Source organism: Lissotriton helveticus, chromosome 11 (genome assembly GCF_964261635.1).
Source record: "Lissotriton helveticus chromosome 11, aLisHel1.1, whole genome shotgun sequence".
In the NCBI taxonomy this organism is placed as follows: domain Eukaryota; kingdom Metazoa; phylum Chordata; class Amphibia; order Caudata; family Salamandridae; genus Lissotriton; species Lissotriton helveticus.
The window spans coordinates 528,701,639-528,717,872 of record NC_136072.1 but is presented as its reverse complement, the minus strand read 5'-3'; the positions used below and the strand labels follow the sequence as shown (position 1 = coordinate 528,717,872).

At 50.9% G+C, this 16,234-nt stretch overlaps 1 protein-coding gene across 1 annotated transcript in view; it reads right to left on the bottom strand.

Annotated features, from left to right (window-relative positions):
* The window catches only part of LOC144791493 (uncharacterized), a 63,905-nt gene extending 48,793 nt beyond the window's left edge, over window positions 1-15,112 (bottom strand). The window contains exon 1 of the mRNA XM_078666189.1: window positions 14,873-15,112. Within this exon, the coding sequence (XP_078522315.1) occupies window positions 14,873-14,945 (73 nt within the window). The 5' untranslated portion in view covers window positions 14,946-15,112. The remainder of the gene's footprint in view (window positions 1-14,872) is intronic.
* Between the last annotated feature and the right edge of the window lie 1,122 nt (window positions 15,113-16,234).

Here is a 16,234-nt window from a genome sequence, read left to right as displayed (position 1 = left end):
CAGGTTTAATGGCAACCAGTCCAGGGACCAAAGAAGTTGGATCTGATCGAATAAAATAATTTCAGTTTTAGCGGGATTGAGTTAAAGTCTGTTTTCCAACATCCAGGTGGCAATAGCTTTCATCACGGTGGAAAATAATCCTCTTGATTTGGACAGATTATTTTCAAAAGAATAAAGCAATTGCATATCATCAGCATATGAGACAATCCCAAGGTCAAAATCTTTGACAATTTTAGCAAGAGGGGCCACATAAATGTTAAAAAGCGTAGGGCTGGGGGGCGTGGCCAAGATGGCGACGGAGTGAGACGCGTTTTGCGGTCCCTCCGGCGCCGAACTCTGCAAAGCCCCGATTAGCACCCCGGAGCAGTGAGTTTGCTTGGGAGCTCCCAACCCAGGACCGATCTCGCCATCCAGGAGAGCAAATTGGCTGAGTAGCCCGGTTCCGAGAGGCGGCAGGAGGGAGCGGGACCGCCGCGGCGGCGGCAGGGAACGGCCTAGATATCCCCGCCCTAGCGTAGGGGGCGGACGCCGGAGCCGAGGAGCAGGCCGGCGGCTAGAGAACTGCGGCGAAGGACCGGGCTCCATTGGGACTCGCAGTGCCGGCGAGAGTCCTCAGCACTACCGCGAGGCGACCCCCACAACTTGCGGAGCGGAGCCCTGCCTGACCTTGGGCCTCTGTCGGGGGGGGGGGACTGGCTTGAGGTAGCGGAGACGCTGGGCCGTCTGAGGAGGTGAGCAGCCTGGAGACCCCCGAACCCTTAATAGCACCGGGGCCGGAGTTTGGGGGCAGCCCCTGTGGAGGAAGAGCAGCGCAGGTGGGCCGGACCCTGCGGTGACCCGCCGCGTTCGCACAACACCTTCCCCCCTATTGCACTTGCGCTATCTGCCGCCGCGGTTCTCCGCGAGGCGGGGGGGAGGAGGGAAGGATTTGCCTTGTCCGGCGGTGCGGGCTGCCCCGCAGTGTCCCGCTCGGACCTTGACCACGTCTGAGGGCGCCTGGAGCGGGGTGCCACACGGCTCGCTGGGACCGCGGATTTAGAGGGGACGCCTTTCCCCCCGCTTGGCTGGTGTGAGTGCTGCGGCGAGGAAACGCCATTAAGGCCTGGGGGCCTGGGCGCAGGTATCGGCCTGCGGAGCAACACGGTTTCTGCGCTGCGGCTGGGACCGGCGGGGATGACCCTGGCCTTGAATACACTCTGGGGAGACCGGACACCAGCAACCATCTAGCTCACGGAGGGCCAGGAGCTGGGTGCTGTACTCGGACGGCTCGGGCCTGATCACGACGGGGGTTGGCCGGTCGCGGAGATCTACCTTCCTGTGGGCCGCGGCGGAGCACGGAGGCACCTACCTCGTGCAGAGTATAGTGTGTGGCCTAGTCAGGGGGTTCCCTCCTGGTGATCCAGCGATCAGGAGCGGCGGCCAGGTTGCGCATTGGGGTGGACACACACGACGACCAGGGGCGACTTTCAGCGGCCAGGAGGGTTGAGATGGCGGCCAACCAGTGGAGAGGGAAGCTTGGCAAAGACGGCACGTCCAGGGGATCCCAGCAGCCGCCGTCTCCTGGGACGAGCGCCTCGTCTGCATCAAGAGACGATGAGGCCCCAGCCACCAAGGCGTTCATGACGGAGCTTTTCGCCTCCATTAAGGAAGATATATCCGAACTGCGTGCCCAGCTGGCGTCGGACCTCCGCGAGGTGAGGAGGGACGTGGACAGTATCGGCGAGAGGGTGGCCACCTTGGAAGGTCATGATTTGAATGTGGCGAACGATGTGCACCAGTTGCAGCAGGATGTGCTTCAGCTCACTGAGCAGAACCTGGACCTTCAATCGCATGCGGAGGATCTGGAGAATCGTTCCCGAAGGAACAACATCCGCATACGGTCGGTGCCCTGGGACGGGGAGTCTGGCGATCTGAGGGGCTATGTCCTGGCGCTGTTTCTACAGATTTTGGACGATGAAGACCTCAGCGAGATCAAGATGGACAGGGCACATAGGGTCGGGCTGCCCAGGCGTGGGGGGGGCCCTCCGCCGGACATCTTGGTCTGTGTCCACGATTTTCAGTTGAAGGAGCGCATCCTGCGGAAGGCCCGGGAGACTCCGTCATTGCAGTTCCGGGGTCATCATCCTCAATTGTATCAGGATCTGGCAGCGTCCACTCTTCGGAAGAGGCGTGAGTTTCGACCTGTGACTGCTTTCTTGAGGGACCGTAACATTGGGTACTCCTGGGGCCATCCGTTCCGCATCATTTTCCGATGGCAAAACAGGCTTGCGCAGATCAGGTCATTGCAGGTGGCGAAGGACCTCTTGGGCATTGCTGATACGGATCCTCCCCCTGGAAGCGGAGGCTCCCCTTCGCGGGGACGGCGGCGGTCCCCCTCTTGGCAGAGAGTGGGCGGAGAGGTGGAGCGGAGAATGCCGGATCGAGCGACCAGTCTCCAAGAAAGAGGTGAGGCGGTGGCTTCTGTTGCATCGGCCACCCTGGCGGCCTCACAGCTTGGCTCCGGGGCGGCATGAGCTGCGGAGAGTGAACTGACTGGTGCCGGAGGGACATGATCATGCAGGTACCGTGGGTTTATTTGTACTTTGTGGGAAGACACCCCGGTATGTGGTCAATGGGACGCACCGACAGGTGTCCCCTTCTCGCCCCCTGGAGGACTTCCTGGACCTCTTGGACTGCCATCTTCATGGGTGGTTTGGTCTTTACCTTTTTTGCTTGTTCTGTTGGGGGTGGAACTGTGTTGGGGTTCTTTTTTTGGGGGGGGGGTTCTGTGGGGGGGGGTTGGGGAGTTGAAGGGGGGAAGGGGAGGGGGGGACGGTGGTGGTGACATGGATGGGCGGTGGAGTGTGTGGTTGGAATGGTTGCGGGAGGTTGTGGTGTGCATGGGATGGATGAGATTTGACTCGAGGTCGCTGACGAACTCCTATCAGTTTGGTGGGGGTTGGGAGGGCTCTTTGAGGCGTTATCCTGCATTTTCTGTGGTGGGTGGACTTGGAGGCATGGGAGGGGGGACTCATGAGGTGATTGTAGAGAGGGCGGGTTTGCTGTTTCATTATGCCTGTTAGTATTGGAACATGGAACGTTAAGGGCTTGAATTCCCCGCAAAAGCGTCAGAAGGTATGGAAATATGTGACTGACCATCAGTTGGATGTTGTGGGTCTTCAGGAGACTAATTTGGCACGCAAGGATGAGCTGCGCCTTCGGCATAGGGCCTTTCCCCTTATATACAGGTCTTCGGCATCCACGAAACATAGGGGGGTGGCTCTCCTCTTCCGCGCAGCGCTGCACTTTCAACCTCTGGAGGTGCGCAATGATAAGGCTTATGGTGAAAGGTCTTGTTCAAGGGAGGATGTGTACATTTGTGGTGGTGTATCTCCCCAATGCCGGTCAGAATGGGTTTCTACAAAGCTTGTTGCAGAAGGTGGGAGACTTTGCTGAGGGACATTTGTTCTTAATGGGGGACTTTAATTTGGTGTGGGATAGAGAGGTAGACAGCTCTGGTGCCAACAGGGCTGACACGGGTGTGTTTTCTGCTTCAACGCAGCAGCTGGTTGGGGAACTGGGGTTGTTTGATAGCTGGCGCTCCATACACCCTACGTCCCGGGACTACACATTCTTCTCGCATGTTCACCACTCCTATTCACGATTGGACCATGTCTTCCTTAGTCAAGCCTTTAGGGGAGATGTACTCGACTCTACCATTCTTCCGTTATCAGTTTCTGATCACAGTATGCTTGTGCTCAACCTACGCTGGTCGCCGGCTGGCGACGGGCAGCGGAAATGGTATTTCCCAGCTTCGGTGGTCAGGGACGATACCTCTAATAAGGCATTGCGAAGAGCCAGCAGGGACTTTTTTGATCTCAACCCGGTGTCTGATACTTCGGTCTCCACTACCTGGGACGCCTTTAAAGCGTCGATCAGGGGCACCTGCCTGGCCCTCAATGCGCATCTCAATCGTCTGCGGCGCCGGGAGCGGGAGGAATTGGAAGCAGAGCTGGCGGTCCTCGAACAGGCCCATAAGCTTAACCCCTCGAGGTTGACCCTCCGGCCATTAACGGCGGTTCGGGGGAAATTGAGGGCATATTATAATAACAGGGCAGAATTTACAATATTGAGGTTAGGAAGACAATCGTACTCTCATGGGAATAAGGTGGGAGACACCTGGCTCGCCAATTGCGTGATAGGGGGGAGCGAGAGTATATCGGGGGGATCCGCGATGCGTCAGGCGATTTGCAGCACCGAGATGAAACGAAACCGGCCGCTTCTATGCGAATCTGTATGCGGGGGATGGGCTAAACACGGATGATCAACGGGAGTACTTGCGGCGCCTACCCATTCCACAGGTATCTAAGGAATGGAACGAACTGTTGGAGGCCCCGATTACTAGAGAGGAGGTACTTGATGCCATCACAGCCTTGAAACTTCACAAGTCGCCCGGGCCTGATGGCTACACCGCCCTTTTTAACAAATCGTATGCCGCCGAGATCTGCGAATTTCTCGTCTCCCTTTTTAATGACATGGCCAGTTCTGGTTCTTGGTTCTTCCACTGGCTCCCTTGCTGAGGCCGTGATATCGGTTTTGCCTAAACCAGGGAAGGACCTCGCCCATTGCTCCTCATTCCGCCCCATAGCTCTTCTTAACATCGACGCCAAACTATACTCCGCGATCCTAGCACATAGGCTACAGGATTTGATGCCGGCGATTATACAGCCAGACCAATCAGGGTTTATTAAGGGGCGCCAGACCCATGACAACACACGAAGGGTGATTCACTTAATAGAAAAGGCGGACAGGTTTAGAATCCCGGCGGTCCTCGTGGGTCTGGATGCCGAAAAGGCCTTTGACCGTGTGGATTGGGGCTTCTTGTTCAATACTCTGACGGCTTTCGGTTTCTCAGATAGGTTCATCACTATGGTGAAGGCGAATTTTTGCTGTCCCAGGTCTCGGGTAGCGGTGAATGGCCATCTGTCGGCGTTCTTCCCGCATTCTCGTGGCACCAGACAGGGCTGCCCTCTTTCCCCCCTGCTCTTCGCGCTGAGCATTGAACCATTGGCGATGGCGGTGCGGGAGCACGAAGGGATCCGGGGCCTTCCGTTCACAGGGGAACAACATAAAATTACGCTCTTTGCGGACGACATCTTGTTCGCTACCGTGCATCAGGGAGGCCTTGCTGCGTTATGAAGAGGTGGCCGGCTTCAAAGTCAACTACGACAAGTCATATGTCCTGAATCTTACGCTTTCACAGTCAGAGGTGGACCGAGTACGCCCCTTGACATCTTTGGCCTGGACCACCGGCTCGATTGTCTACCTAGGGGTCCATCTGACGCCGACGGTGGGGAAATTGTTCTCGGCTAACTTCCCACCCTTATTAGCGAAGACGCGAGCGGACTTAGAACGGTGGAAACCTAAATTCTTATCGTGGCTAGGCAGAATCCATGCCATTAAGAAGGTCCTTCTACCTAAATTTCTTTATCTTTTCCAAGCACTGCCCATTCCACTCGACAATGACTTTTTCCGTCGCCTCAAGACACAGATGTTGCGGTTTGTGTGGCAAGGGGGTCGGGCGCGATTCTCCTTTGCGGTCTTGTGACGTTCGATAAAGGAGGGCGGAGTGGGCCTTCCTGATTTGCAGCTTTATTACATAGCGGCACAACTGAGAGTGCTGGTGGAGTGGTCCCAACAAACGTCGAAGAAACACTGGCTGCACATGGACCGGAGTGTCGCTGGCAGATCGGTCTGGGACTTGGCCTGGAAGCCCAAGAGGGACCGACCCCTGAACGCTTACATTAGTACCCCGACGAGTACCACTCTGAAGGTTTGGGACACGCTGGCCGCTGATGAGCACTGGACCACATTTCCCTCTCCGTTCACGCCGTTGCACTTTAACCCAGCCTTCCCGCCGGCGCTTCGAGAGGGGGCTTTCGATGTATGGAGGGAGGGTGGTTACAGGGCTTTGACCCATCTATTTCACGGCCAGGAACCCCTCTCCTTTGCTAATTGCATGAGGGACTACGGGGTCCCCCCGTCGGAACGATATCGCCATATCCAGTTACTTTACTGGGTCACATCGCCTGGGGTGCTGGAGGTGGCTACGAGACCCCCATCGCCCTTTGAGGCCTTCATACTTCGGACCTCTGCCATGAAAGGGGTCATCTCCTTTATCTACCAGCTCTTGCTCACCTCAGCGGTGACGCCTCGCCCTCGCTACATGGGACACTGGGAAGAGATTTTGGGGAGAGATATCTCCGATAAAGAATGGTCAGCATTGTGGAGGGATTTAGCAGCATTTAATCACTCGTTACATCTGAGGGAAGCCCACCTCAAGACGCTCATGAACTGGTACCTATGCCCGGCCAGACTCCACCGCATTTACCCGGCCACCTCTGACAGGTGCTGGAGGGGGTGTGGCCTCCTTGGGGATTTTCGCCACATTTGGTGGGATTGCCCGGTAATTCGACCGTATTGGGAGGAGATTCTCTCGCATATCAGGGATATGCTTGGCAACCCTGTGGAGGATTCTATGGCCTCTGTCCTGCTGGGCCTTCGTGAGCCGGACCTTGAGTATCAGACACGCGCTGACAAACAGATCCTGTGGCTCTGCCTTGGAGCAGCCAAGCTTACTCTAGCCGCCACGTGGAAAAAGACGGAGGCGCCAGCAATCTCCTTGTGGCACGCACGGCTCTGGCGGCTGCTTAGCATGGAGAGAGTGGCGGACATCTTCCTAGGTAATTTCAAGAATTTCCATTTCCGGTGGGGCCCCCTGGTTAACTATCTCTCTAAAGGGTTGCCCTCTGCAGTCTGCCCAGCCTCATTGCGATCATTGCACCTCTTTCAGGTCTAGTGTGAGTTCTGTGTGTTTGCATGGTATGTCTGGAGTCACCACCCTGGGGGGAGGGGGGTGGGGGGGGGAATGTTTAGTCTCTTGGTTCTTGGGTTTGTTGCGGTGCCCACAGGAGAGTCTAAGGCTTCTCAATCTAGATACGAGGACTCATGGGCTTTCTTTGGCGTGCATTGCCCTGTGGAAGTTGCTTCGGCACTATTGCACTACTGCTTATGGCATTGCTTGACTTCGGACTCGATGCACATCCATTACCATAGAATGCCGCTGCTCTTTATTTTCTGGGTGTGCCCCCTGCGTGGGGAATTGTGCGGGGCCTCCGCTGTTTTTCTTTGTATTCCTAACCATAAATAAAGATTTTACAAAAAAAAAGCGTAGGGCTGAGACAGAAGCCCCGAGGGACACCACAGTCAAATGGCCGGGTTCTAGACTTATAAAGACCCAAGATGACAGTTTGGGTTCTGTTAGACAGGAAGTCAGCTAACCATTCCAGAGCCGAGTCATGGATCCCAATCTCCTGTAGATGGACAAGAAGTCTCTGATGAGACATTGTATCAAATGCTGTTGATTTTGTATATTTACAAAGAAGTTTTAAAGTAGGTTCTAAGAGGTCCCCTATTGTGGACTCAAAGGGAGATTGATTCCATGCAGAAGCCTGTGTTGGGATGTTCTTGTCATCTGCTTCAACCAATTTTCTATACCAAATTAAGACTTCTTTCTTCAGCCGTTGTGGTGATTTAAGAAGAAGCTCAGTATCCCAATCTCCCCTTATTACCCCGAACTCCGCCTCAAACCACGATTTTAATTGTAAAAACTTAAATTTAGATATGCCAGGGCCTACCCTAGCTCTCAGTATCTCCCACTGGTGGTAACCATTTGCATCCCCCAAATCTGACCAAATACAGACTCCAGCTCTCTTGATAGGTACCGCCAGTCCGTCTTTAAGACACAGAGGAGTCCCCGGGGAGTCGAAGACAGGGGCGTGGTCCGAATAGTAACCTATCCCACACCTGTTTCTTACTTTGAACCAGAATGCTAATGCATTTTTCTGGACCTTCATGCTCATTTTTTTTTAAAACTTCAGTGACCCAAATTTATAAAGAAATCCTTCTGTGCTGCTCCCCTCTTCATTCTTAACCAGCTCACTAAGCAGTGCCCCCCACGCTGAAGCCACAGGGTTTGCCAGAAGCATCCGGGTGGCTTTAAATTGAAATGCTACCAGGTACCAGCTGATGTCGGGAAGAGCTAGCCCACCCTTGACCAACCTCCGCCTCAGTTTCTTCCATGACAACCTCACTCCTTTGTCTCCCCATACAAAACTTCTGATCTTACTCTGTATTTTCATAATAGCCTGCTGGGGAAATGTCAGGGGGACGGCATTGAAGATATAAGTCAACTTAGGGCGGATAGTCATCTTGACTAAGTTTACCTTACCAAATATAGTTAGGGGGAGATTCTTCCACCTTGCAAACAGACGATCTAATTCCTTAGTAACTTTTTTCAAGTTCAAAGGGGCTATCTTATCTAGCTCTCTAACTATAGTAATGCCGAGATATTTAAATTCCGTACTGGTCTGCCCCCTCCACTGATCAATATTCCAGCACATTACCTCCGTCTTGGAGGAGTTGGCTAGATATCCCGAAATTAAACCAAACTCCCTCAGGAGGGTCTCAACCCTTAATATTGTTACTGCTGGGTCGCTAGTGTAGAGAATAATATCATCGGCATATAGCGCTATTTTTGATGAATACTGCTGAGATTGGGAAGGCAAAATTAGTTCATCTAACCTTATAGCCTGGGCCAACGTCTCTATGTATAGTCGAACAACAGGGGAGATTTGGGGCACCTCGGCCTAGTTCTCCTCTGAATCTCGAAACTAGGAGTAAGCGACCCATTTATCAGGATTTTTGCTGAGGCTCCCTGGTAGCATTGTCTCAGAGTGTGGATAAAGACGGGCCCAAACCCCATTGCTTCCAGTACCTCCCAAAGATAAGACCAGCAAACCCTATCGAACGCCTTGGCGGCATCTAAAGCGATCACCGCCAAGGGTTCTGCTCTTACTGTGGAAGATCAATATTGCCAATGAGTAGCTGCGTTTGTTCCTGTATATAACGTCCGTTGATTAATCCCTTTTGGTCAGAATTGACCAGTCCGGGGGCCAATTTGGCTAGTCTCCCTGCTAATATACCCATGACGATTTTATAGTCGTAATTTAGCAGGGAGATCGAATGATAGGAGTATGCTCTCAGAGGGTCCTTTCCAGCTTTAGGTATTAGGACAATAGTTGCTTCTCTCCACGTGCTGGGGATTTGCCCTGTTGGATTATAGATTGACTGGAATAAAGTTCCCAAGACTGGAGTAACCTCGTCCGCCAAATGTTTATATACCTTGTTTGGGAGGGCGTCCAAACCGGATGCTTTCCTATTTTTAGATAGCCTAATTTGAGTTTTTATCTCTTCCAGGGAGATCGGAGAGTCCAGGAAGTCTTTACCAGCTTGCGTAAGGGAAGATAGGGATTTAGTGCTCAGCCATGTCCGTATCTGATGTTTTGAGGGGGATAAGTTCTCTTTATAGAGATCTGAGAAAAGGGAGAGCAGGCGGTTCTTTATATCCTCTATGTCTGTAGACTTGTCCCCACTATTGTTTATGATTAACTCGCTAATGTTGTTTTTAGTGCGGTCGGTTCTGGCTTTCCATGCTAGTAGGGCACTGGCCTTCTCCCCATACTCATAATTCTCCATGTTTTTATTTAGCCATTGAGCCCTTAACACTTCTCATCTAGCTTCCCTCTAAGGTCTTGCCTGGCTAGTTCAAGATCCTCCTGTACCTTACTCATCCTTTAAGGAGGCCCTCCCATTGCCAGGGTAAATTCAGCTTCTTGCTCCCTGATTTTATCCTCTCTCCTTTTTAACTCCTTTCAGCTTGTTTTTGGAGCATATAAGGCCATGGAGCGGGCCCCCAAGATTGGTCTTAAAGGCATCCCAGACTAGTTCCATAGTCGTCGAGCCTATGTTGCTCTCAAAAAACTCTGGGGAGGATGCTTTAATGCTCTGAATGATATCAGAATCAGCCAATTTTCTCCTGTTGAGTGTCAATCTAGTCTGGGTTGGATTTAATGTCTTTTTGTATGAAAACAGGACGGGGGCGTGATCAGAAAGAAGGAATGGGAGGATGGAAATAGCAGATGTTTTAGTCAGGAGTTCTTTACTCACGGAAAATCCGGGAAGTGGCAGTGTCACTGGATCAGGCTTGAACAAGGGAGAACTGGAGGCCACAGGCAAGGACAGGCTAGGTGTCCAGGTGCCTACTAGAGTCGTTGCATTGCAGCCTGCATTAAGTAGGTACCGGGGTGGACAGGGCTTCTGTTGTCAAGAAGAACAGTAACCGGGAACACCTGGGCAGAAGAAGTTATGTTATGTTATATTAATTTATTACGTGCCCAAATCACCCCCAGAGGGGTATCTCGGTGTGGGAGCAGGACGACGGACAGCGGGCAAAGAAGGAAATCTTAAACTAAGTAGGTATTTAGGGCTTTCCTGAAATGGGAATGATTTTCACAGGGGCGTAGTTGCAATGGCAGTTTGTTCCAAAGGTGAGAGGAAAGGAAGGAGAACGATCTGCAGCCTGACCTGGCCTTTCCGGACCAAGGGACTCTATGCCAGGCCTCGTCAAAAGATCTTAGAAGCCGGGGGGAAGAGGGGGGTTTAAAATCAAAAGTTTGGAGGACAAATATGTCCATGGAGGGAGTTATGCATTAAGCAGCTAAACCAGCATGGTAGGAACACTTACATCAAGGGAGCATTTCAGATGGTCAGTGACTGCTAACAGGGCTGTCTCTGTGCTGCGACGCGGTCTAAGACTTGACTGGGAAGCGTCTAATAAGCTGTTTGATTCAAAGTATGTTATCAGTTGCTTATTAATGTGTTTTTCCTGCAGCTTCATCTGCAAAGGGAGGAAGGGAGGAGCAAGATTAGCCAGTAGTTGGTGAGGTCAGTTGAGGCTAGATTGGCTTTTTTTGGATAGGCCTAATCAGTGCTGACTTCCAGTCTAAGGGACCTTTTGCCGTGGTTATTGATAGATTAAGTAAGGAACAAATTTGGGGATTCATTTTATAAGCAAGGTTTGACAGTACTCTGGACGGGCAGATGTCTGTTGGAGAGCCCGTTTTTTAAGAAATGAGAAGATTGTAAGTGATTTCTGGAGAAATGTCTTCAAATTTGCATTTTCACTGCATCAGACTGGGACAAAAAGGAACTGGAGGCCACAGGCAAGTTATGTTATGTTATGTTAGTAACACTTATACAGTGCATAATTACCATCGATCTCTTAGCGCTTGTCTAAGGGTTAGCCACCTTGCACCAATTAATACTTGACAGCAACATACGATCAGGCTCTACCAAAGGCCTGTTCATACAAAAAGGTTTTCAATCTTGTACAAAATATAAGTGGGGGGTTTTCTCTTCGCAGACTTTCTGGGAGTCCATTCCACAACTGAGTTATCAGGACTTAGAAAGCCCGACCGCCCACGGTCAATTTGTTAAAACGTGGACGGGTCAGCAAAGTTGCCTCAGAGGAGCGAGGATAGCATCCTGGTACATATCGCCTTAGATGGTCCTTAATATACACTGGTACCATCCCATGCAGGGTCTTATGTGCCCTTGAGCCTGGCACTCTGCTTTACTAGCATCCATTGCAACTGTTGCAACAATGGTGAGGCATGAGCCCATCTAGGTAGATTATACATTAATCTTGCAGCGTCATTCATGACTACTTGGTGCTTATCCAGCAGCTTGTCTGGAAGTTCAATGTACAGAGCATTGCCATAGTCCAGCCGTGACACAATCAGTGCTGCCACTACTGTTCGCATCATTGAGAAGGATAGAAGAGTCACCAATTTCCGGAGCTACCTAAGTAGGCCCGCGCAGCTTCCCATCACTATTGTCACCTGCCCAGTCATTGCCAGATTCTTGTCCAATTTAATTCCAAGGCTCTTCACAACAGGCACAGATTTCGGGGTAACACCTAACTACTGAGGCCAAAAACCATCCATCCAAGGGTTACCATTGGTAGAGATTGCCAAGACCTCTGTCTTGTCTGGGTTCCCTTTGAGCGAATTAGCTGTCATCCAGTTCACCGTAAAACTAAGGATATTCTGCAAGTTCAACTGCGCTTGCCTAGAGTTATTAATCCGTAGGATCAGCTGGGTGTCATCGGCTTAATTAAACAGTTGGCAGTCCAGCTGTGCTAGTGCCACCACCAGAGGCTGAAGATAGATAATAAATAAAAGTGGGGGCAGAGCAGATCCTGGGAAACCCCGCACAGGAGTACTCTTTCTCTAGAAACATAGCCACCCAGCTGTACCTTCTGTGACTGGTCCTTCAGGAACAAGGAAATCCACAAAGGGCAGACCCTGTAATCCCCTGCACCCGTTATCACTCCATAAGCACTTGATGGTCAACCGTGTCAAATGTGGCTGTAAGAATCAAAAGGGTCAGCATGGAGGGCTTGTTCCTGTCAGGCGCCAGCCTGAGCTCATCTATTACTGAAAGCATCGCCAGTTCTGTACTGTGATGGGCTCGAAATCCTGCCTAAAGAGCATGGAGCAGTTGGTGCTCCTCCATAAATTCTGCAATGATTCTGCTTACATGTTGTGCCACAATCTGAGCTGGAAAAGGTCCTAGATACTGGGCAATAATTCTTTAGGTTTTTTGGGTCTGCCCCAGCCTTCTTCAATAATGGGCTTAACATAGCTTTCTTAAATTTGAGTGGTACTTTCCCTACCGCCAGGAAGGAGTTCAGAAGGGATAGCAGTCCCCCCCCCCCCATGGAAAAGGCCATTCTGAACACCTTGGGAGGCCAAGGGACTCCTGGCAAGACAGATTTAACTCCTTCGACGCTACTGATGGAACCGTTCCGTCACGCCCCTCGGGTGGGCTGTGCTCATGACGGAACGGTTCCGTCACGGCCCGCTCGCCATGCCTGCGCGGCGCCGATTTCACGCCTGCGCGGCGCGTTTCATTAAGCGGGCGGGGCCATGACGGAACCGTTCCGTCACAAGCACAGCTCACCGGCGAGCCGTGACGGAACGGTTCTGTAACCAGCACAGGTGAGCCGCGCCCCCCGCGACCGTTAGCGCTGCGGCGGAATAGCCGCCGGGGCGAAGGAGTTAATGGCTGCTGTTGACCGTGTTAGGGCCTCGAAGTCCAATAGTGGAAATGCTGAAAGCTTCTCACCTCGGAAGCCAGGCATCTCAGGGACAAAGCCGGGTGTTTCTAAGTGGCAGGCTAGGTGTCCAGGTGCCTACTAGTACAGTCGCGCTGTGGCCTGCATTGAGTAGGTCCTCGGGTTGGCGGGGCTTCAGCTGGCGAGAAGAACAGTGAGCGGGAAAACCCAGGCAGGAACACTCATGCAGCGACAGTGTCACTGGATTAGGCTGGAACAAGCGGGAACTATAGGGGACAGGCAAGTCACATTCTAGGTACCCACGTGACTACTTTGCATGGAGTAGTACAGACAAGTAATCAGTCATCTGGTAGATTGTGAGCTCACGATGCAGTCCAGCGCATGAAGACTCTTAGGTTCTTGTGAAAATGTGCTTTGCATTTCACTACTTGTGCTGCACAAGTGGAGATAAAAGATAGTTCCAAACTTGTACATTCTGTAGCAAATGGAATGTCATGAATTGTAATAAAGTTACTATTGGGATGTTTATATGCAGGAAGGTGTCCTTTCCTGCACATAAGCAATCAATAATGGTGATTTGTTACTTCTATGTGTGCTACATTCTAAAGCCTGCGATTGCATGGCGTTAGTTTTTGGCACTGTCTTTTTGTGGCTTAACGCCGCCTTGTAAATATCACCCCTTTACTCGCATCCCTTTGCTTGAAAGGGGCGTGCAGTGGGTGTTGCTGTGGGAGTTCGACACACTTGGTATTGTGGTGGAACTCCCACAGCAACACCTACTGCACGCCCCTTTCACGCAAAGTGATGCGTGTAAAGGGGCGATATTTACAAGGTGGCGTTAAACCACAAAACGTGTCTTAACGCCGCTTTGTAAATAGTGTGAAGGGCATAGCGCCATCGGAACGTCGCTAAAAGTGACATTCTGGTGGCGCTATCCCCTTGTTAATATACCCCACTGTGCCTCAGGCAGTCAGCGTGTGAGGCAGCCCCAGAAGAGGTAACTGTGGTGGTGTGCAATCTCTGTGCCCTACTTGTTATGTTTTATATATGGCTCTGCTCTCATAGGCTCCTTAAGTTATATGGGACCCTCTTGGCATCTCGTGCAGTGATTGGACTGCTTGGTGTGTTGTCATGAGCAATCACTTTCCTGCTCAGACAGGATGCTACCAACCGACACTGGAAACATCACACACTGGCTGGATCATCGCACCCAGGAACCACACCGAATGAGGACAGCTCGGGGGTCGGCTCAGCAGTGGACTATTCCCAATAGTCGGTGCTGGGTACCAGGTGAGTTCAATGGAATAATTTGTGGGAACATAACTCTGGTGGTTAATGTACTGCAACTACACTTTACTATACTTTCATTGGCTTTCAGTACTCTAAGGTTGCAAATTATGGTTCCTTTTGACAGTGAAGTACTAGTGCTACATACATCGCTTCCAATTTATTTTTCTCGACAAAAGAATGTGATATTTTACAACACATGCCGTATCTTTTACTCACAGCTTGGAAAAATCTGAAACTTTGTCCGGATGGTTAGTGACCTATTTCAGGGATTACTGCCGTTTCAATGCCTTCGAGTTTCTCATTGCTCAAAAGGGACATTTAGGAGTTCACGCGCACTTCCTTGTTTCGTTTCACTCGTCAGTGTCACTTTAAATGGCTCTCATTTGGCAGTGGAATGTCAGTCATAAGCACACTGAAACCATGCACATTTCACACGTAAACAATTTAAAGCTGAGAAGCTATGTGCAGCTCTCACCTCACGCTAAACAAATACATCGAAAACAAAACCTTTCTTTTCTGACAGTGATTTACATTTCGTGAAAACAGATTAAAAACGGACCGCACCTGCAATTTCGTCCCTTCCCTGGACAAAGTTCATTTCAGCCTGATCCTCGTGACAGAGCGACGGTGTGGCCATGGAACCGAGGGGCTGGAGTCGAACTGACCGTGAAGAGGCTCCGATCGGGCGCTTTTCTGGAAATAACCCGGCGCTTTCAAGCTGTCAGTTTTGCGTAAACAGTTTGCATGCAGAAAGCAACTCAGCAGTCTGCGAGATCTCCCCGCCTTTTTGAAAATTCTTGGAATAGTCCTGCACTTTCACTTTCAATCTGACTCTGTGTTTACTCTGCCGCTGCAGAGAAATGGTCGGTTTCTTGTAAATGCATATCTAGAAATCAATTGGATTTTCTAGCCGGATGTTCGGACAAGCTCGTTAACCCTACAGTTGCCATTTTTGAAGACATGCATTTGCAAAGCCAATAGGTCTGCGTTCTGACTGAAACGTTATAAATAGAAAGCCTATAGCTGTGAAAACAAAAATAGAGAAATTAATTGATCTATGACATAGGGCGGCATATTTATAAGCTCCTTGGGCCTCCAGAGTGTCACTTTTTCTGAAGCTTGGGTGACACAAAGTGCAGGCCCATCTCTACAAGACTGTGCAAACTCAAAGCCACCCTGCATGGCTTTTAATGGCCTTGTAGCTATGGAGTAAGGCGATGGAGTAAGGCGAGGCAGCGCAAGTCGAGCTTTGCCTAACTCTGTGAAATAGGCGTTCCATGGGCCTCATTTACTAGGACTGCCTCATTGCTGCTGCAAGGCAGCGATTTGTTAGAAATACAGTGATAAGTAATTTTTTAGTGCCATGGTTGCGCCATATTTACGATACGGCACACTATGTCGTAAGGAAAAGGCATGAGTTAAAAAAATTGACGCATTGGTGGTGTGGGTTGATGCAGCGGAATGTCATGCGGCAGCTAGAAAAGTGACGTATGGGTGAATTTGGGCTTACAGCAAGCTCAACTTCATCTACGGATCAAAAACACAGGCCATACATCGCTTCTAACTGACGCAAATGGCCCAATGCATCAGAAATATTGTAAAGAGTGTAATGGTGGCAAAGTCACCTGGGACACCATTCCATAGGTCCTGGATGTAAAGCATACAAGTGTGAAATATGGCTATGTGTCACATTGCAGTGGGCATACTCTACTTATGTGTAAGATACCGAAGTATGTGTGATGTGTTGAGTGAAACAGTAATGTGAGTGGATACATGTAAGTAAAGTGATGTAAACTGACAGGTCCTGTGTTACCTACTTTATGTGTGTACTTACCTTTGTCCCAGGTGGCGCAAGGGGTCCACCAACATGTTTGATGCCTGTGTAGACATACTACTAGTTGAGGGGTTGTGATGTAATGACTAAAG